This window comes from Ambystoma mexicanum, chromosome 14 (assembly GCF_040938575.1).
Source record: "Ambystoma mexicanum isolate Mex_15411 chromosome 14, UKY_AmexF1_1, whole genome shotgun sequence".
NCBI lineage: Eukaryota > Metazoa > Chordata > Amphibia > Caudata > Ambystomatidae > Ambystoma > Ambystoma mexicanum.
In genome coordinates, this window is record NC_090940.1 from 25,843,867 (window position 1) to 25,866,598 (window position 22,732).

General features: G+C 51.4%; 1 protein-coding gene across 8 annotated transcripts in view; it reads left to right on the forward strand.

Moving 5' to 3' along the window:
- RALGAPA1 (Ral GTPase activating protein catalytic subunit alpha 1) overlaps positions 1-22,732 on the forward strand; it is a 1,128,412-nt gene that overhangs the window by 870,748 nt on the left and 234,932 nt on the right. For all 8 annotated transcript variants that reach the window (XM_069638431.1, XM_069638437.1, XM_069638433.1 and 5 more), the window contains one exon: positions 12,342-12,500. In XM_069638431.1, the coding sequence (XP_069494532.1) occupies positions 12,342-12,500 (159 nt within the window). The remainder of the gene's footprint in view (positions 1-12,341; positions 12,501-22,732) is intronic.

The window sequence follows — 22,732 nt, forward strand, 5'->3', positions numbered from 1 at the left end:
GCCTGCAGCTGGCTCCAGGGCACAGGCTGATGCCAGGTGAAATCACACACATCCGTTATCCAGTTCAGCGCTTGCCGGCTGCCTGCTCGGCCCTGGTGCAGGGTGTCGCGGGCGGTGCCCCACACCGGGTTCACGACTCATGTTCACCCTACGACGGCATGTGGCATGCGTGTAATTCTGTCACGGAGGGTAAACGCCCCCTCCACCCCCAAACACGTGCTCCCTGTAACTCCCAGTATTCGACACAGTGCCTGGGAGGGGACTTCTAGACGCCCCCTTTCCACACAGCCTCAAATCGTGTGTCCCGCCCCCCTCTCCCCGGAGGATCGTGTCCCGGGGAGCTCCGATGAGCCGTGGACACCCCACAAGACCCCAGCCTTCAAGCTGGAGGTACTTTTGGGGCTCATGTCCCGACTGCAAGACGTGAATTATAAGGGCTCTGGGGGAGGAGGGAGGGTTTACGCTGTAAAATGCACAAGGCTCCCCTACCAACAAACTACAGCTGCCGACCATAAACCCTTCAAAATAACTATAACTGGCCAGAAATTAAGCTAAGTACCAAGAAAGCTGCAGAAGGGCTAAGCACACGTTGGGACTCCTTGAGGCGGGCGGGAAGCAGAAGCCCCCCCCCCCCCTTCAAGACTGCTTAGATGAACTGGTGCACAGGGGTCCTTTGCCCACTAAATCACTAGGAAACCAAACTAAGTGCGTGCCCCTTGGGTGAGGGCTGTGTGTCATCTCTCCTGTTAGGACTCATTCCCTCTACTCTGGCCCCGGGGACAGATGTACAGAAGGCCGACCTACTGTAGAGACGGGGACAACTCTGGGAGCTGTAGCCAAACCAGTTCATGCTAGCACGGCGAGTGGTCTAGGCCAAGTCTCAGGAGGGGTGACCCTGGTAAGGGGCCCTCAATGAGCAGACACAGTGAAAAGGCAAGGAACACACTAGGACAATCCATTATACAAATACTTATTTATGTCCATTTAACACTATGACAAATGACTACTGGCACGTGATATTATCACACAACACTACTGGAGTAGGGCAACATGCATAACCCCTGGAGGAAGGTAAGTATTAGTATGCAGCGCTACAGGTCCACAGAGATACACTAACTTTAAAAGTCCATCCCTAAGATGTGTGGGGCCTTGTCCCCAAAAGTTCACCAAAGTTCCACACAGTTTTGTGAGACAGGAAAAGGCTAGTAGAGTGTTTCTGGGGTGCAATGAAGAGTGCCAAAGGGCAGCCTCCCCACATCCTGAGGCATGGTTCTGCCAGACTATGCTTCTCAAGATCCACCTGCATGTTGAAGCCCTCATGCGTGGCCTTGCAGTTTGTAGAATGTCACTTTGGACACTAGCGCCTAGATACCTGAGGGTTTTGTGTGCTCTATAAATACACAAATACAATAAATAAATAAATACAATGTGTCCCCCACTTTCGGAATTCTTCTGCGAGCAAGCAACGGCAAAGCCAAACTGTTGGAATACTTTTCAAAAGTTACCAAACTTTTAAAAGGGAGTAGAGGGTTCATCACCCATGCCCTGATTCGTTTTAGGACTTTGCAGGTCTTTTGAAGAAGGTGCAAGGTCGCTTTTCCTGCTGTCGGCCCCGGTTTTCCATGCACAGGGGTTGCAGGTTCGAGCACTTCAATGCTGGTTGGCAAGGTCTTCAGTATGGAAAATGCAGAAGAACTCGATGCAGGGCCCCTCAGCACTGAATGCAGGAAAGCAGTGTTAGACGACGGCCACTGATGCACGGCGATGCAGGTGGACATACTTGCCACAGTCGGACTTCGTCTTGTTTCTCCGCTCCCCTCAATGCTGGAACTGCAACATTTAACAGAGATGAGCCCTTCGGCACAAGCTGTCGATCCCCAAAGTCTCGGGCCTCAACGCCGAACGGCGACATCTGCAGCACACTACCCCAAACTCTGAGCTGGGCAGCAACTGGGTGATCCAGAGCCACTTCCGAGGGCTCTTCTTCTCAGGACTCTGAGCTGACATCAAGAATGGATGTTCCCGCCACGCGAAGGGTCGCAGCTCCTTCACAGGACTGCTGGCGAACTTCAACAAGACGGGGCTCTTCCAGGACAGCAGCAGAAGTTGGTCTCCAGCTCTTCTTCCAGTGGCTCCACGGTCTCCTGACACGTCTAGCAGCTGGACAGGATACTTGGCTCCTTCATTTTCTTCCAGGATCTCTGAATAATGGGTGGCGGGGGGGGGTCCTCTTATTCAAATATCAGGGAAGAGCTGAAACTCCCACTAGTCAAAGATCTGGCCCACAAACCCCAGCAGTGGGACCACTGGGGGCACAGCTCATGCTGACCATTCAGACACACTGAAACCAGTTTGTGAATTGGGGACCAGACAGTCCCAGCCAACACACTGGAAGCAAACGCACTTGGCCTTGTAGCCTGTGAAAAGCCCCGGCTTATCCAGGCACTGGAAGTCCATACAAGGATTTTCCTGGCCTCACAGGTCAGGAAGAAGGGTTAGTGACAAGATGGCCAAGTGACAAACAAAAAACTTTGTGGCACAAATGAAAATGAGCTGGAAAATAAGTTTAAAAATTAGTTTAAATGAGGTTAAATGAAGGTATTTTATTTTAACTGATCCTACTCTAATGTATTTTTTTTTCTCTATATATATTCTTTATCTTATATTTGTAAATGTATTTGAATTATGTGTAAAGTTTATATTTAAACTGTCTCACATTATTAAATAAATCACAAATGAAAAAACTTGTGGCACAGCCATGTTTCGATACTAGCCACATTGCGGTAAACGCAGTAAGGCTAAAGTAAAATACACAAATGAATAGCCACCAGCAAGTCCCTTAAGCACACCTAGAAGCGCTTTGAAATGCATTGTGTATAGGCGCTATATAAATCCTCTGTTAGTCTCTCTAGGGTAAAACAGTGAACCCCATTGCACTGCATTGTACATTGATAGCAAGTTACCAAAAGTGGAACCAAAGTAACAAGATTAAAGGAACCATGTTTCCCAGTCCCGACATCCGGAAGCAGATGTCAGTTTCCCCGTGAAGCTGCCGGCCTCACTGCACTGCAAAAAGAGCAGGTCCGATACAAACATCAAAGCAAACAGTTTGGGGGTCCATAATAATGGAGGGAAAGATGCTGTACATATAAATCTTGCCTAACACCCCCAAACTAGGGACAGGGGGCACTAGTCCACCTATGGGTGGGTATTCTGTTCCAGTCGATTATCCCAGTTGGACAGCTCATCAGCTTAGGCCCAATAGTGAAGTTCAAGGCTTGCAGAGTTGCGAGTGAACCACCTGAGCCACTTTGGATTCTCTCCCTTACTATCCACCAACCAGTTCAAAGGCTTAGGGTGAGCATACACAGCGAGGTAGGACTTCAACTTCCTACGGCACCATATAATGGAAAACCATTTATTTTCCACCTTTGGCCACCTACGTTCTCCACTCCTAAACGGTTAGTTAATGTGACCTATAGGTTGTTCCTCACCTTTGTCAATAAGCTGTGATAGCTTTCCTACTCCCCCAGTGTCATAGGCATCTGTCTGCACTATGAAATGTCTCTTCCAATCAGGTGCCCTTAGACCAGGGGCCTGACATAGGGATTATTTCCGGACATTGAAGGCCGCCTCACCCTCCAGGGCCCATAAGAATTCTTTAGGTCCCCGTGCAGTAGTGAGGGCAGTGGCAGCTATATGATTACAGTCTGCTACTTTACTCCTGTATTTCCCAGTGAGGCCCAGGAAAGTCCTCACTTGGGTTTTGGTAGTGGGGGTCGCCCAGTTCTGTACATCTTGTACTTCACTGACCAGAGGTTGCATCTTGCCTCCACTTACACCAATATTATGCTCCAAGGAGGCCAATGGCTCCCGTTCAGATTGACACTTGGTTGTTTCACTGAACAGGTTTGTCTGATGAAGATCCTGACACCCAGTCTCTCGAGTTATTCCCATTATTCCCAGTTTTTTCCAAGTAGGGGTTGAATCTGTCATGACATCCAGACATGTATTGCTGAGATCCAGTTTCCAATTCAGAACAGGGTTTAATCTCATTTGACCGGTGTGTGTTGCAGCCACCAATCCAGAAATCCATACGTTGAAGTAAGGATCGGAAAAGGCCGAAACTGCTGTCGTCTCCTTAGCATAGACCGCAAGGGGATACGTTTTCATACCCTGCAGAGAGCTCAAAAAGGCTACTGTACTTTTCAGTACAGAGCTGATCCACCAAGTTGTCGCCTCTTGGTGGTGCGTATCTGTCCTGGGGACAGCATACAGAGCTCTAGTGTCCATATAGAATCCTAAACTGGATGTACCTGTATTTTCTTCCAGGTCCTCAGAACTGGACCCCTGACAGCTGGAAGGCTGAAACACCCCTTGTTCCAACACAGAGTGGATCTCACACCATCGGCTAATACTTCTTGTTAGTTTTTCTGAACCACCACAACACCCAAACTTGGTGTGTTCACCAATTTCCATGATACAGTCTGGCTCACACCATTCGGTCATAGTGGGTCTAAGTGGAAACAAAGGGGGAGATTGCCTGAGCTAAATCTCCCGCTCACCTTGCTGCTGTGTGCTCAGCTGAGGAGACGCTAGGCCCTGCTCACTGAAGCCATTAGAAGGGCTGCTCTGGTACAGGACAGGGAGACACTGATTTCTCTGGCTCCCTTTCTGTAGCTGTAAGCAGAGCTCCAATTCTATCCCTCAAGACAGAATCCTCCATACTATTCAAATGGAACTATGGTAACCTTTCTAGGTCCACCAAAGCCTTCTGAAAAGTTTACCTTGCTAAGTCGGGATACTTGGCAAGGCCCAGACCACTCACATGTGTTCAGGGATTTAGGAAACCAGTTTGGCAGGAGAAGGTCCCACTCCTGCTCTCTGGGGCCCACTAAGGGCTCCAATCAAATGTATGAGCGATCTAACGAGTCTCCCTCTGACCATCTTCCTGTGGATGACCGCTGTGTGACACACGACGGGTACCTCCACTCTCCCGCCACTGGGTCTGGCCATTACTTAGTACAGCAGAGGAGCTACCTCTGGTACGAACACTCAATAAGGTGTCAATGACTGACAGGGCAGTCATCATTCTCTGTGGGTTGGCACAAAGACATGGTGGTGTGATCAGCAACCGCCAATTGTAACGTATTGCCTGAGGTCTCCAGGGTCAAAGGGCTAACCAAATTAGGCCTGGTCTCTAGTAAAATTAATCCACTTCTAAAAGTGAATTCAATCCTGGAGTAACTGAATACTTGTCTTACTCCCGCCATCCTGATAACAGGGAGTGAAACCCCTACAGTGGTTTTCTCATGGGACCCCCATCTTGGGCCAGCAAGAATGTATGTATGACCACTCTGGTGGTATCCTGACATTAGGATGAACCACCAGGAGAATGTCACACACCATCTGTAGGAGGAAGGGCAACACATCCTGAGGAAACTCCAACCTCTCAAGGTCTCCTCTGATGGGATCTGTGGGCTTAGTTTCCAGGAACCCACCTCCCCGCTGTAACCTTTACTTCACTGGAGGGGAGCCCTCCCATTGGAAGCAGGCCTTTCTCCACAGGCCTTTTTAAAGATGTTTTTTTTTCTTTGTTGGCCCATACTAATCTCTCCCCTAGGGATCTCCTCTACCAGCAAGTTGGGTAGTTCAGGAGTCCCATAGGATCCAAGATTGTCTGGTGGTCCTTCTTCCAAGCGTACATTAGGGGCACTACCAACTACCTCAACAGATGTTGTAGGTGGGACAGAGGGAATATTCTCTTTCCCACTGCCTTTGGCCATGGGTTTCCCCTTGGGCCTATGCTTTCCCTTAGGCTAGGCTAAGGCTGCCTGATTCCAAGACCAAGTGCTTGAAGGGTCTGGTGAGCCTCTATCAGGACCGAAGTCTTGAAGACTGATCTTACCCAGCAGTCTTCTAGGAACAGCGCTCCTAACATTGACTGATTCCCTGATCATGTCTCTCTTCACAGCTCTACTGACAGGTGCCACTGGAACATTGAGCTTGGGCCTACCAGCCAACCGAGTATCCTCCCCCCACAGGGTCTCTGGCAAGAACCTATAGGTTTACCATGGAGGAAGCTACATCAGTAAGACTGGGCCCAGTGTTCCCAACAGTAGAGGCGCTTACACCTGCTACCTGAACGCTCTCCTCAGAAGAAACATGACCAAGGGACAGGACTGTGATGGGCAGATGCTCCAGCACTTCTAGTTTATCTTCAGACACATCACTGGTGGAGACAGAATCTAAAGGGAAGGACACCCCTGCAATCTCTTCTTCCTCATACCGAGAGAAGGCCAGACTTGCAGAGTGGACCCCAAGGTCTTATCCTTGCACCTGGGATCCCCCTTCTGGTGGTCACTGGCTCCTCAAGTGTAACACGTACCACTGGATCTTGACACACAGAGAGGTTTAGAGAAACCACTCATGCTTGGGAGGATTACCCCCAGTACCCTGACCTGACTCTGGGGACCTCCCCTTATCAAACCTTTTGTGGGCCTTATGGGAGGAACATTTATCTGTACCCCCACCCTCTTTCTCTTTCCTACTATTTCCCTCCTTCTGCTTACTAGAAACAGGCTTGTCCCTATGGTACACTCTATGTGAAACCCATAATTCAGCAGCAATGGCTAGTCTCTTAGGATTGAACTCCTTTGAGTTAGCCAAATGCTGCTTAAACTCTGGGGAACAAAAGGCAAAAAATGTGCTCAAGCGTGACCAAATGAATCATGCCCTCAAAGGTGGTTACCTGATAGCCCTCTATCCAGCAACACACGTTTTTCAAGAATCTGTAACAAAAGTCACATCGGTCATACATTCTTTCTTTTTGTACTCTCTAAATTTCCTCAATTATTGGGCAGGAGTCTTCCCAAACCTTAAGATTAGACCTTGCTTACGTATTGCAAAATCTTGCCTGTCGGCTTCAGCCATTTCCATAATGGCACTGCAGCCAGAATGGGGCAGTCTGCTGAGGAACCATGCAGTTCTATCAGCATCACCCACTCCTTGTACTTCACATGCATACTCAAAAGCCACAAGTCAATCTATTATATCATTCTTATCTTCATATATACTAAGAAAATAAATGTTTTGGGAATCTAGGATGTGAAGATGACCCAGAACCATCTCCAAATCCTCTGGAAGAACCTTGTGAAGCCTGAAGTGAGCCACCGGAGGAAGGGGTGGCACTTGAGAGTGAGCTATTGGGTGGAAGGGTTGGGACTCTGGAGTGAGCCATTGACCGGAAGGGGTGGGACTCGGGAGTGAGCTATTTGGTGGAAGGGGTGGAACTCGGGAGTGAGCCATTGGGTGAAAGGGGTGGGACTCTGTAGTGAGCCATTGGGTGAAAGGGGTGGGACTTGGGAGTGAGCTATTGGGTGGAAGGGGTGGGACTCAGGAGTGAGCCATTGACCCGAAGGGGTGGGACTCGGGAGTCAGCCATTGGACGGAAGGAGTGGGACTCGGGAGTGAGCTATTGGGTGGAAGGGGTGGGACTCAGGAGTGAGCCATTGACCGGAAGGGGTGGGACTCAGGAGTGAGCCATTGACCGGAAGGGGTGGGACTCAGGAGTGAGCCATTGACCGGAAGGGGTGGGACTCGGGAGTCAGCCATTGGACGGAAGGAGTGGGAATCTGTAGTGAGCCATTGGGTGAAAGGGGTGGGACTTGGGAGTGACCTATTGGGTGGAAGGGGTGGGACTCTGGAGTGAGCCACTTTACAGAAGCAGGTGGGTCCCCTTAATCTGCTGCATCCCTAGAAGATACTGGGGACGCTTAAGACCCAGATCCCAAAAACTGACAGGAAATGAAGTAAACCCTGAAAACTAAGTGAATGCCAGAAATAAAGCAGCGAATCCTGTTTAGAGGGTGAAGCAAGAGAAGCACGTGACAAGATGTGAACCTGGAGAAAATGTCTGGGAAGCTTTGTGAACTCGAAAAGGCCCCATGACCCTGGGGCTGCCCTGTGAACTGTGTAATGCACTCTGTACCGCACAGTGCACTCTGGAGAGTACTGTGCATGAAGGAACATGCCAGAAACTGACAGGAGACAAAGGGAACAGAACGCACCTACCCAATCTCAACAACGTGTGTTTTCATTTAATAAGTCTTAGGTTGTGGTCATATGGCAGTGCGCTTTGTAGCGGTATGAGTGTGCAAGTGTTTAGGGTGCAGGAGGAGAGCCTGTTTAGGAAGTAGCGAACCTGCCGAGGGGTGGGTGCTGAGCTGGTGCTAAGATTGCCATGGAGGCATTGTGTGTTAGTGGAGTGCTGGACAGACCACTGCAGCGTGGCTGCGGTCCCCAGGTAGGGGTGACGCTCACCATCACTCACACTGTATCGCGGGAAGGATCTCACGCTTGGCAGCCAGGGTTGTGCCCTGAGGCAGGGCACAGGGTCTGGGCCAGCTCAGCAAAGGACAGTAATGGTTTATGATTTGATTTTAAATCATTCTGCCCTCCCTAAGCACACAACTCTTCTGTATTCAGTTAAGGTGGCGGCCATGTAGGGCTCTGCAGATCCTCAGCAGCCAGTGACAGGTGGCATTCTATGGAGAGACACAGGACTATGAGAGGTACAAGCACCCTCCTGCAGAAATTAGCACTACAAACGCTTTCCTCTCAAAGATACTACAGGGTCAGCAGCACTGCAGGCTTCACTGACCCTGGGCAGGCACAGTACAGAGTGCAGCATTGCAGGCTGCACACCCAAGAACAGTTCCACCACAGGTAGTGGCAGTGCATGCCACACACACCCAGGGTGGAAACGGGCAGCAGCACTGCAGGCTTCACTGACCCTGGGCAGGCACAGTACAGAGTGCAGCATTGCAGGCTGCACACCCAAGAACAGTTCCACCACAGGTAGTGGCAGTGCATGCCGCACACACCCAGGGTGGAAACGGGCAGCAGCACTGCAGGCTTCACTGACCCTGGGCAGGCACAGTACAGAGTGCAGCATTGCAGGCTGCACACCCAAGAACAGTTCCACCACAGGTAGTGGCAGTGCATGCCGCACACACCCAGGGTGGAAACGGGCAGCAGCACTGCAGGCTTCACTGACCCTGGGCAGGCACAGTACAGAGTGCAGCATTGCAGGCTGCACACCCAAGAACAGTTCCACCACAGGTAGTGGCAGTGCATGCCACACACACCCAGGGTGGAAACGGGCAGCAGCACTGCAGGCTTCACTGACCCTGGGCAGGCACAGTACAGAGTGCAGCATTGCAGGCTGCACACCCAAGAACAGTTCCACCACAGGTAGTGGCAGTGCATGCCACACACACCCAGGGTGGAAACGGGCAGCAGCACTGCAGGCTTCACTGACCCTGGGCAGGCACAGTACAGAGTGCAGCATTGCAGGCTGCACACCCAAGAACAGTTCCACCACAGGTAGTGGCAGTGCATGCCGCACACACCCAGGGTGGAAACGGGCAGCAGCACTGCAGGCTTCACTGACCCTGGGCAGGCACAGTACAGAGTGCAGCATTGCAGGCTGCACACCCAAGAACAGTTCCACCACAGTAGTGGCAGTGCATGCCACACACACCCAGGGTGGAAACGGGCAGCAGCACTGCAGGCTTCACTGACCCTGGGCAGACACAGTACAGAGTGCAGCATTGCAGGCTGCACACCCAAGAACAGTTCCACCACAGGTAGTGGCAGTGCATGCCACACACACCCAGGGTGGAAACGGGCAGCAGCACTGCAGGCTTCACTGACCCTGGGCAGGCACAGTACAGAGTGCAGCATTGCAGGCTGCACACCCAAGAACAGTTCCACCACAGGTAGTGGCAGTGCATGCCACACACACCCAGGGTGGAAACGGGCAGCAGCACTGCAGGCTTCACTGACCCTGGGCAGGCACAGTACAGAGTGCAGCATTGCAGGCTGCACACCCAAGAACAGTTCCACCACAGGTAGTGGCAGTGCATGCCACACACACCCAGGGTGGAAACGGGCAGCAGCACTGCAGGCTTCACTGACCCTGGGCAGGCACAGTACAGAGTGCAGCATTGCAGGCTGCACACCCAAGAACAGTTCCACCACAGGTAGTGGCAGTGCATGCCACACACACCAGGGTGGAAACGGGCAGCAGCACTGCAGGCTTCACTGACCCTGGGCAGGCACAGTACAGAGTGCAGCATTGCAGGCTGCACACCCAAGAACAGTTCCACCACAGGTAGTGGCAGTGCATGCCGCACACACCCAGGGTGGAAACGGGCAGCAGCACTGCAGGCTTCACTGACCCTGGGCAGGAGTAGTACAGACCGCAGTAGCACAGGCTTCACACCCACAGAACAGTTACACCCTAGGTTGCAGCACTGCAGGTTACACAGACCCAGGGCAGGAACAGTACAGACTGCAGTAGCGCAGGCTTCACACCCAGGAACAGTTGCGCCACAGGTAGCGGCAGTGCTTGCCACACACAGACCAGAAACCGGAAGCAACACTGCAGGCTTCACAGACCAAGGGCAGTTGAAGCACATTTTCAAAGAAAATGTGTTGCATAAGAATGGAACCCAAGGCGCTTGCCAGTACTGTGGCCTTTACTTGGATAAGAGGAAATGGTTTGATTGTGAAATGGCACTTAAGTACAAGGACTGGTGTAAATGCAGCGGATGGTTGTGACAAATTGGACCCTATTCCCAGGGGAACCAGCAAAATGACGATTACAGCAGTTTCACAACCACACTGCTCATGGACTGTTGGCATAAGGTAAATGACAAGTCTAATGGAGATGAAACAGCTGACGCATGTTTCGACCACAAGGTCTTTTTCCAGGCTGGTGTCCACTTACCAGGTAACACAATAATAGAATGCACATCACGCATGCATGAAATGAAAGAAACATTGTGCTTAATTGCACCGAAGGAGACCACATGGTGGCCCAATCAGTGTGTTACAATAAACACAATGTAACCATTCATGGATTACAGTGAGCAAGAGCGCACAGGTTATCGGACTGGCATGTAACAATCCACGACGGGGAGACAAAAAAGAAGGGGAAGGAAGCCACATAAACGCACAAGAAAAATAGCCATGTAGTTAATCATACATAATGTAGCTAACATTAGAGATGAAACTTTATCATCACATGTGAGGGAAAAACTCCTATTGTTCCTCCCAATGGGCGACACCAGAGCCAAGTGCAACATAGAGCATGCTTCATCATGCGATGGATAGCCACTATATGTGCCAGTGTACCTAGTTACATTGGAAATAATACGCTTAACTGAGAAACGTAGAGGCCACGTGACCTAATATTTGATTGCAATATATGTTGCACCCAGGTGCAATATATATTGCTCTGAAGGCACCCATTTGGGCAGAATGAGTGTATCCCTCACATGTGGTTTTCAATGGTAAAGTGTCATCTCTGTTAGTTATATTATGTACAATTGACTACATATCTATTTTTTATGGGTTTTCTCATTCTGCTGCTCTGCGCTTGCGTGTAGGGGCAGCCAGATCGGAAACGTACCAAGAGTTGCACTTTTTGGCAGGCTTCAGTCAGACCCTCATGACGGGGGTGAGAATGTCGAGAGTGTTGGAGATGAAAAGGTGAAAGTTAGAGAGGGCTGTGTCAGGGTGGGAGTCATTTGCAGGAGTAGAAGGAGGAGAGTAGGTGGAGACGAAGGCAGCCACTGATGCTCTTTTTCTGACAGTCTATTGGAGCTGAGACAGACTGGGCACTGGTCTGACCTCCTGTGTACCTTACACCCGAGATACTGGGCGTTCTCCTACAATACTCATTCTCTTACACCTCCGAAACAATGAGCACTGTACTAATCTTCAATGCCTATGCTACCTGAGACACTGGGCACTGGTCTGACCTCCTGTGTACCTTACACCCGAGATACTGGGCGTTCTCCTACAATACTCATTCTCTTACACCTCCGAAACAATGAGCACTGTACTAATCTTCAATGATTCTGCTACCTGAGACACTGGGCACTGGTCTGACCTCCCTGTGTACCTTACACCCGAGATACTGGGCGTTCTCCTACAATACTCATTCTCTTACACCTCCGAAACAATGAGCACTGTACTAATCTTCAATGCCTATGCTACCTGAGACACTGGGCACTGGTCTGACCTCCTGTGTACCTTACACCCGAGATACTGGGCGTTCTCCTACAATACTCATTCTCTTACACCTCCGAAACAATGAGCACTGTACTAATCTTCAATGATTCTGCTACCTGAGACACTGAGAACTTGTCTTGGCTCCTATTTCAGCCGAGACACTTCCTGGGCACTGCTGTAACCTTTTGTACTGTATGTTTCTGCGTCTCTTATAGCTGCCGCCTTGGACCTTGTCTAACCTCCTATTTCTCTTCCAGCTGAGACACTTGGGCAATGACGAGGTTCACATTGTGTGGTCTGAGCACACAAGGGATTACAGGAGAGGCATCATCCCCACCGAGTTTGGAGATGTTCTTATTGTCATCTACCCTATGAGGAACCACATGCTGAGCATCCAGATCTTGAAGAAGCCGGAGGTGAGGCTCCCTGAACCTTCGTTGCATAGCCAGTGTGTCTCCACCAGTGCATGTACATATTCATTGACTGCTTCCCATCCTTCATGTACATCTCTGGTGCGAGCCCCTTGTCCTCCCTGTACATCTCTGGTGCGGGCCCCTTGTCCTCCCTGTACATCTCTGGTGCGAGCCCCTTGTCCTCCCTGTACATCTCTGGTGAGAGCCCCTTGTCCTCCCTGTACATCTCTGGTGAGAGCCCCCTGTCCTCCCTGTACATCTCTGGTGAGAGCCCCTTGTCCTCCCTGTACATCTCTGGTGAGAGCCCCCTGTCCTCCCTGTACATCTCTGGTGAGAGCCTCCTGTCCTCCCTGTACATCTCTGGTGCGAGCCCCTTGTCTTCCCTGTACATCTCTGGTGAAAGCCCCCTGTCCTCCCTGTACATCTCTAGTGAGAGCCCCTTGGCCTCCCTGTACATCTCTGCTGAGAGCCCCTTGTCCTCCCTGTACATCTCTGGTGCGAGCCCCTTGTCCTCCCTGTACATCTCTGGTGCGAGCCCCTTGTCCTCCCTGTACATCTCTGGTGCGAGCCCCTTGTCCTCCCTGTACATCTCTGGTGCGAGCCCCTTGTCCTCCCTGTACATCTCTGGTGCGAGCCCCTTGTCCCCCCTGTACATCTCTGGTGAGAGCCCCCTGTCCTCCCTGTACATCTCTGGTGAGAGCCCCTTGTCCTCCCTGTACATCTCTGGTGAGAGCCCCCTGTCCTCCCTGTACATCTCTGGTGAGAGCCCCTTGTCCTCCCTGTACATCTCTGGTGCGAGCCCCTTGTCCTCCCTGTACATCTCTGGTGCGAGCCCCCTGTCCCCCTGTACATCTCTGGTGCGAGCCCCTTGTCCTCCCTGTACATCGCTGGTGAGAGCCCCTTGTCCTCCCTGTACATCTCTGGTGAGAGCCCCTTGTCCTCCCTGTACATCTCTGGTGAGAGCCCCTTGTCCTCCCTGTACATCTCTGGTGAGAGCCCCTTGTCCTCCCTGTACATCTCTGGTGAGAGCCCCTTGTCCTCCCTGTACATCTCTGGTGAGAGCCCCTTTTCCTCTGTGTACATCTCTGGTGAGAGCCCCTTGTCCTCCCTGTACATCTCTGGTGCGAGCCCCCTGTCCCCCTGTACATCTCTGGTGCGAGCCCCTTGTCCTCCCTGTACATCTCTGGTGAGAGCCCCTTGTCCTCCCTGTACATCTCTGGTGAGAGCCCCTTGTCCTCCCTGTACATCTCTGGTGAGAGCCCCTTGTCCTCCCTGTACATCTCTGGTGAGAGCCCCTTGTCCTCCCTGTACATCTCTGGTGAGAGCCCCTTGTCCTCCCTGTACATCTCTGGTGAGAGCCCCTTGTCCTCCCTGTACATCTCTGGTGAGAGCCCCTTGTCCTCCCTGTACATCTCTGGTGAGAGCCCCTTGTCCTCCCTGTACATCTCTGGTGAGAGCCCCTTGTCCTCCCTGTACATCTCTGGTGAGAGCCCCTTGTCCTCCCTGTACATCTCTGGTGAGAGCCCCTTTTCCTCTGTGTACATCTCTGGTGCGAGCCCCTTGTCCTCCCTGTACATCTCTGGTGCGAGCCCCCTGTCCCCCTGTACATCTCTGGTGCGAGCCCCTTGTCCTCCCTGTACATCTCTGGTGAGAGCCCCTTGTCCTCCCTGTACATCTCTGGTGAGAGCCCCTTGTCCTCCCTGTACATCTCTGGTGAGAGCCCCTTGTCCTCCCTGTACATCTCTGGTGAGAGCCCCTTGTCCTCCCTGTACATCTCTGGTGAGAGCCCCTTGTCCTCCCTGTACATCTCTGGTGAGAGCCCCTTGTCCTCCCTGTACATCTCTGGTGAGAGCCCCTTTTCCTCTGTGTACATCTCTGGTGAGAGCCCCTTTTCCTCTGTGTACATCTCTGGTGAGAGCCCCTTGTCCTCCCTGTACATCTCTGGTGAGAGCCCCATGTCCTCCCTGTACATCTCTGGTGAGAGCCCCTTGTCCTCCCTGTACATCTCTGGTGAGAGCCCCTTGTCCTCCCTGTACATCTCTGGTGAGAGCCCCTTGTCCTCCCTGTACATCTCTGGTGAGAGCCCCTTGTCCTCCCTGTACATCTCTGGTGAGAGCCCCTTGTCCTCCCTGTACATCTCTGGTGAGAGCCCCTTGTCCTCCCTGTACATCTCTGGTGAGAGCCCCTTTTCCTCTGTGTACATCTCTGGTGAGAGCCCCTTTTCCTCTGTGTACATCTCTGGTGAAAGCCCCCTGTCCTCCCTGTACATCTCTGGTGAGAGCCCCCTGTCCTCCCGGTACATCTCTAGTGCAAGCCCCTTGGCCTCCCTGTACATCTCTGGTGCGAACCCCTTGGCCTCCCTGTACATCTCTGGTGAGAGCCCCTTGTCCTCCCTGTACATCTCTGGTGAGAGCCCCTTGTCCTCCCCGTACATCTCTGGTGAGAGCCCCTTGTCCTCCCCGTACATCTCTGGTGCGAGCCCCTTGTTCTCCCTCTACATCTCTGGTGCGAGCCACTTGTCCTCCCTGTACATCTCTAGTGCGAGCCTCTTTTCCTCTGTGTACATCTCTGATGAGAGCCCCTTGTCCTCCCTGTACATCTCTGGTGAGAGCCCCTGTGCTCGAGGTCTTGGCGTTGAATGTCCCTCGACAGGCTCCGTACCGTGTCGACGTCACCGCTGGTATAAATGGCTCGAGCCGCGTCCGTTGGCTTCAGTTCCGTTTTTCCGATTGCTTCGCAACTCGTGAACGGCGTGCTTCAGTATTTTATATCGGAAAAATGTCTTCTTCTTCGACCGCTTCGACTCCCAAGACGGGTTTTAAGAAGTGTAGTGATTGTGGATTGAAGATGTCCATCACCGATCCCCATCGTATTTGTTTATGGTGTGGTTCTAATCAATCGATGACTGAAAAGGCCCTCCGTGAGAGGAAAAGTAAGTTGGCGGTGCAGCGGGAGGCATTGAAGGGCTCTTCGAAAGCCTTGTCAAAAAAATATAAAAAATCATCTGACTCTAAAGAATCGGAACGCCGTAAAAGGCACTTGAAGAGATCCTGATCTCGTAGCAGGTCGACGCAATCATCTTCGTCTTCCTCAAAAAAGCACAAGAGGAGACCTAGATCTCCGTCGTCATCGTCCGATTGGTAATCTGAATTGGTTTGATGCCCGACTAGATCAGATTCCCCATCTAAATGGGAGAACTTTAGGAAGAAAATGTTGCAGGTCTTCGAGAACGTGGCCTCGACCCCCTCGAAGAAACTGCAGAAAAGTCAGACCCCGGTTGCTCTTTTAGACGACGCAGGGAAGTCCGGAACTACAACGGCCAAACCGAGTAGTACCCATAAGTATCGAGTCGACAAATCGTCGAGAGACCCTCGAGGATCGAGTATCTCGCCGATCCCTCATAAATTAAAGTTATCGAAGTCGGTTACAACTTTATCGACGCCATCGGCACCAACAACTTTGACGTCGAACTTCATCTTCGACACCTTTGTCGAAGACTTAGAGTGTGTCGAAGATTCCTTCGACTCCTTCGATGACCACCTCGAAGAAAACTCTGATTCCAACGACATCATATGAGGAGGAAGAGAGAAGGTTTACACCTTTACCAAGATCTGACTTTTTTAAATCCATGTCCTCCATTTTTGAGGAATCATGTTCAGAGGAAGAGGAAATCACTCCCCATGGAGTAAAATATGGAACTAGACAAGTTCCAGAAGAACTGGTAGAGCCTCAATCTAAAATGAGAGACCTGTCTGAAACTCTACATTCTGCCAGTGGTGTGGACACATCACCTGAATTGGAGTTTGCTGCACCTGATCCTGCAGACCATGCGGACTCAGGGTACAGGAATCTGATGAGTAGGGTGATTGAGTATATGGGTTGGGGAAGAGCTTCCCCTACATTTGAACAGGGTGACATGACGGATATTATAGTCAGAGGCCCTCGGAAAGATCCAAATATTGCCTTTCATAGGGCATTACAGAGAACAGTAGACAGAAACTGGGAGAAACCAGATAGCATTGCTGCAATAGATAACAATCTCCCAAAAAAGTACAGAACTTCGTCTTCTGATCCAGAATACCTGAGTAGACGCCCTACTCCAGAAAGCTTGGTAGTTCAGGCAGCTAATACATCCAGGCAGACAGCATACCCAACCATACCTCCAGACAGGGAGGATAAAAAGGTTGATGCCTGGGCTCGTAAGTTTTTTACTTCGGGTAGCATGGCCTTAAAATCTACCAATGTAACCTGTACCCTGGCCAGGTTCACACATACCCTGTGGGAATGTATTTCGGCGGCGGCTGAACACATTCCAGAAGGCGAGGGAAAGGGAAGGCTTCCTGAATATATGATATGATATGGCATTTGTAACGCACCTATACACAAGTGTTTCAAGGCACGACGAGGCGGGGGAGGGGGAACAAGGGGAGACAGACAACGATCCTACTAGGCCAGGTGTCATTCAGATCACGCAAGTGCAAGGGTAGAGGGGAAGGGAAAAGTGCAGGGGGGGGCAAAGGTAGAGGGAAAAGTGCAGTACAGGGTTATAGCATACAGGATAAATAACGAGGGCCAGCTGGTGGCAAGTGCGACGTAAGTGCAGGCAAGTGCTGGGAAGGGGGGCTCTAGGGATACAGACACAGTCCCGCAGTGAAGGGGTTGCCAGGGAGGCAGTACAGGGGAGAGTGGCTGGGCCAAGGGGTGGTCGGTCAAAAAACCGAAAACAAAATATCGAATCACCAAAATCCCGAATCCAAAATCTCGAAAAAAAAATCTAGAATTATTTATTTATTTATATGTATTTGTGGGTTCAGGTAAGTATAAAAAAAGGTAAAATAAAAAAAAAGAAAAAAGGGGGGTGGGGGGGAACCCCCCCATTTCAAAATAAAAACGTATTAAAAAAAAAATTCGAGATTTTTGTTTTCGATATTTTGGATTCGAGATTTTTGTTTTCGATATTTTGTAATTCGGTTTTTTCACTATAAACCGGGCCAAGGACCGAGAACGGTGAGTGGCCCAGTTGCAGATTCAGTGCAGTTTCAGTAATTTTAGCAGGGGAGAGGGGGAGAGAAAGCGGAGGCAAAGAGGAAGGTTTTGAGGTGCTTCCGGAACCGGAGATGGTTCTCCTCAAGTTTCAGGGAGGCAGAAGGCTGTTCCAGAGGGAGGCCCCTGCAGCGGAGAGATCTGCCGCCAACTTGTTTGGAGAGGCAGCTGACCCTGAGGGAGTTGGAGGCGGATGAGCGAAGAGCACGAGAAGGAAGATATTTAGGAAGAGAGAGTTGAAGGTATTTTGGCCCAAGGCCCCAGACAGCCTGGTGGACAATGCAAAGGGTTTGGAACTTGATCCTCGCAGTCACTGGGAGCCAGTGTAGTGATTTCAGTCCTGGAGAGATACGGTCCCTGGGCTTGAGGCCAAGGACAGGTCTCGCAGTCCTGTTCTGGATGAGTTTCAAAGGGCGGAGAGTAGAGGCGGGCAGATTTAGGTAGAGGCTGTTACAGTAGTCCAGCTTCGAGAGAACCAGGGCTCTAGAGACAGTGAGCTTCTGGGGGAAGGAGAGGAAAGGAAGGATACCTCTGAGGAGGTGTAGTTGCTAGTGTGACTTCTTAGAGACGTCGGATATGTGAGGAGAGAAGGAGAGTGTGGAGTCGAAGATGACCCCAAGGTTTTTTGTCTTGCAGGTAGGAACAGGAAGAGGGCCAAGAGGGGCCGGCCAGAGAGCTGCAGGGAAGAAGGGAGTGGGTGTGCCGATGAGTAGAATCTCAGTCTTACTGGCGTTAAGGCAGAGGTTGTTGGCGGCACACCATTCCTGGATAGCAGAAACACAGTCAGAGATGAGGGAAAGAGAAGAGAAGGCCGAGGATAGCCTGAAAATAAGCTGGGTATCATCCGCATAGCACTGAAAGTTGGGGCAGAGAGCGGCGATGCGTTGGGCGAGAAGTGCCAGATACTGGTTGAACAGCCAGGGAGAGAGGTTAGAACCCTGGGCGACACCACAGGTAGAGAAAAAGATGTCAGAGAGGAAAGACCCCAGTTGGACCTGGGAGGGTCGATTTGAGAGGAAAGAGGTCAGCCACGCCAGAGCCTGACCAGTGATACCCAGGTTATCTCGGAGACGGTTGAGCAGGATGGTATGGTTGACAGTATCAAAGGCAGAAGAGAGATCAAGCAAAATGAGAACACATGGAATGTTAGAGTCAAGGTTCGAGAGCAGGTCCTCACAGATGTTCAGGAGAGCAGTTTCCGTGCTTCTGGCAGCTCTGAAGCCAGTCTGATGGTCATGAAGGCTACCAACAGATTCAGCATGGAGATTTAGCTGGGAGATGGCCAGTTTCTCCATGAGCTTGCCCAGGAAGGGAGTGATAGAGATTGGGCGATAGTTAGCTGGGCAGGAAGGGTCAGAAGAGGGTTTCCTAAAGGGGTAGTCCAGCTAAAAAATGTATTTGAAAAATAGATAGGCAACATTAAAAAAAATACTAGCACTTTTTTTTTTTTAAACTTCCTATGTAAAATTTTGAGCTATTCAAGCTCAAGATTCGCAAAAGCAAGCACATGGGCGCATCCATTTTGTGAAATGGATGCCCGCCTGTGCTGGCTTTTGCGGCACTAATGAAGGAAAAGCCAGCCAGCTGTAGTAAACAAAAGCTACCGCTGGGTGGCTTTTCCTTCATTGGTGCTGTACGCGGAGGATGGGGACCGGAGACCAGAGCAGGAAAGCTGTAGCTGAATCTCGGTAAATGTCATTTATTTAAAAAAAAAAATAAGCACTAGCTGCGTTTTTTCCAGGCTGAAGGAGCCTGGAAAACTTAGAAATAAAACTGCTTTAAATACAATGTTATTGTGTTTGGAGGAGCCTGAGAAACTCGGAAAGAAAAACCGCAGCGTTTTCAAACACAAAAGCGTTCTGTTTCTGCCTGCTGTGGCTATCACTTAGGGTCTCCGGTGCTCCCCCAGGGGAGCACCGGAGACCCAAAGTGAAAGCCAAGGCAGGCAGAAACACAATGCGGTTGTGTTTACATGCCGCAGTGTTTCTGCCTACAGCTGATTTCCCATTTGGGGCTCTCGGGCTCCCCACGGGGGGCCCGAGAGCCCCAAATGGGAAATGCTAAATGCTGCAGTGTTTCTGCCTAAATCTGATTTCCCATTTGGGGCTCTCGACGGGGGGCCCGAGAGCCCCAAATGGGAAATGCTAAATGCTGCAGTGTTTCTGCCTAAATCTGCTTTCCCATTTGGGGCTCTCGGGCTCCCCGGGAGCCCGAGAGCCCCAAATGGGAAAGCAGATTTAGGCAGAAACACAACCGCGTTGTGTTTCTGCTTGCCTTGGCTTTCACTTTGGGTCTCCGGTGCTAGTATTTTTTTTTTTTAATGTTGCCTATGTATTTTTTAAATAAAATGTTTAGCTGGACTACCCCTTTAAGAAGCGGGTGCACAATGGAGTGCTTGAGGGGGGATGGGAAGACTCCAGAGGCGAAGGAGTGATTGCAGAAGTCAGCAAGGGCAGGAGCCAAGGAGTCAATGTGGTCCCTGATAGTTTTGGAGGAACAGGGGTGGACCCGTTTTGACGAGACTTTCATAGATCGGACTTGTCTCGAAACCTCATCAGCAGTAAAAAGGGGAAAGGCAGAGGAGGAGAGAGGAGGGGTGGCTGCAGAAGGGCCAGAGGAAGGGCAGGGAATAGACGGGGGGAGGTGATAGGAGGAGAGTGAGGACAGGATGTCCTGAGTTTTGAAATGAAGTGAGAGGCCAGTGCCGTGCAGAGGGTCTGGGAGAGGACAGGAGAGGTAGAGACTGCAGCAGGGTTGGCCAGCTCCTTGCAGATTTTAAAGAGTTCGGCCGAATTGTTAGATGCCGCAGTGATGCGGGCTTGGATAAGGGCTCTCTTCTTGGTGAGAACGGAGAGCCGGTATTGCCTTTGGAGCAGGTGACAGGCCAGTTTGTCAGAGGATGAACATGAAGCACGCCATTTCCTCTCTGCCACCCTGCACTTGCGTTTAAGGGTGACGAGATCTGAGTCATACTAGGAGTTACATTTGGCTTTGGGCTTCAGGCAGATTCTCATGACAGGGGTAAGGATATCAAGAGTATCAGATATAGCAGAGTAGAGAGTGGAGAGGGCTGTGTCAGGGTTGGAGTCACCCGAAGGGGGCGGAGGGGGCGAGAAGGTGGCAGCGAAAGCCTCAACTGACACTCGCTTCATGGGTCGGATGACCGAGAAGGAAGATGGCAGTGATGAGGGTGGCTTTGCCTGTGGGGTAGGGAGGGTGAGGTGGGAGGAGAGGAGAAAGTGATCACTCCAGGAGAGAGGAGTGGAGAGAGGGACAGAGAGGGGAAGGTCAGAAGAGATCAGGGCATCAAGAGTGTGCCCTGCAGAATGAGTCTGCCCAGACGGGAGAATAGAGAGTGAGAGAGAGTCGCAGAGGTTGCGAAAGAGTCCAGATGGGGGACAGGAGGCATCCAGGTGGATGTTGAAGTCTCCAGGAAAGAGGAGTTGAGTGGTTGAGGACAGGAGTGAGGAGGAGAGGTCTACCCACTCAGAGAGGAAGGAGTAAATTTGACCAGGTGGCCGATAGATAGTAGCCACGGTAAGGGAATGGCTAGGAGAGAGAGAGAGTCGGCAGACAAGACATTCAAAAGAGGAGTAGGTCTGCGTGGGAGTAACAGTGGCAGGAATCCACTCAGGGAAGATGAGGGCCACACCCCCCCCAGCACGGTTGGGCCTGGGCACGGAGAGGATCTTGTAACCGTCAGGTAGGAGTGTGTCAAAGCTGGTGACAGAGCTGGCCGTGAGCCATGTCTCAGTGAGAACGAGTACGTCAAGGTCGAGTTCCTCAAGAAGGCGGCATATATCAGAGGAATGTTTGACGGCAGAGCGAGAGTTAAGAGTGGCAATGTGGAGAATGGTTGCCATCTTTGAAGGACTTCCGGGGAGGGGTACAGATCAGAGGTACGCCCTGCGGAGGTGAAGAAGGAGCATGGGAGGGGGCAGGGAGGGAGGGTAGAGGTAAGGTAGCCGAGGACAGAGGAGGGGGGACAGCAGGAGAGGAAAGGAAGTTGATGAGGCGCGGGAAGCGTCTATCAAAGAGGTGAAGGTTGGCCTGAGGGCCTTGGACCAAGACGGTCCCATTAGCATAGACATTAATGATGGTCTTAGAGGAGTGGAAGGAGGCCAAGAGGACATCCCAATGGGTGCCACCATTAATGGGAGAAGAGGAGAAAGGAGAGAGCACAGAGACCATATGAAGGGTCCATAGGTCGGGTGAAGGCATGAAAAAGAGGATGTCAGTGAGAGTTTCCTTAGAGGAGGCACTGGTGTAGGTGTTGGCGATAGGGAGGCCTGGGTTGGAGACCAGGATGTCCTTTTTTAAACTTTTTCCTACCAGATTTAGTGAGGAGAGCAGGATAGTCAAGTTAGAAAAGATAGGTGAGATAGAGAGCACCATGGGATAGGAGGGAGTGGGGGGAGAAGACAGGACAATCACAAGCAGACAGGAAGAGAGCGGCAAGCCCTAGTTTACCACAGATTCAGAGCACAGTGAACACAGTAATGCATATCAGGTACCCAGTGGAGAGGCAACCTAAGTTTGAAAATCCTGCGAGGGGAGAAATACCCTAGTTTACCACAAATTCAGAGCACAGTGAACACAGTAATGCAGATCAGGTACCCAGTGGAGAGGTCACCTAAGTTTGAAAATCCTGCGAGGGGAGAAAAACCCTAGTTTTGCCACAAATTCAGAGCACAGTGAACACAGTAATGCATATCAGGTACCCAGTGGAGAGGTCACCTAAGTTTGAAAATCCTGCGAGGGGAGAAAAAACCCTAGTTTACCACAATTAGCAGGGCACAGTGAAGTGAAGGCACCATGCGAATGAAATGAACAGGTGTAGGTGCGGCGGGCCGAGGGAGCAGGTGGAGCTAACAAGATGGACTGGCGCCAAGCATCCCCTGCGGACACCTGCAGACACAGTGGGAGCCGCAGCCGTAGGAGCCGCCCTTTGCCTGAGGGGCCCTTAGCCGTGGGGGCTGCCCAGGAGGGTCGGTATATGGGGGGGTGGTCGGGCAGGGAGGCGGGCTGGAGGAGGGCACCAGGAAGAGGCTGCAAGGGGAGGGGGGGGGAGGGAGAAACACAACCACGCGCTCGGAGAGCAGATGGACCGGCAGGATTTCTATCCTGCAACTGGGCTGCCTGGCGAGCTGCTCTCAACCCCAAAGTTCAGCACAAAGAGGCGAGCGGGGAGA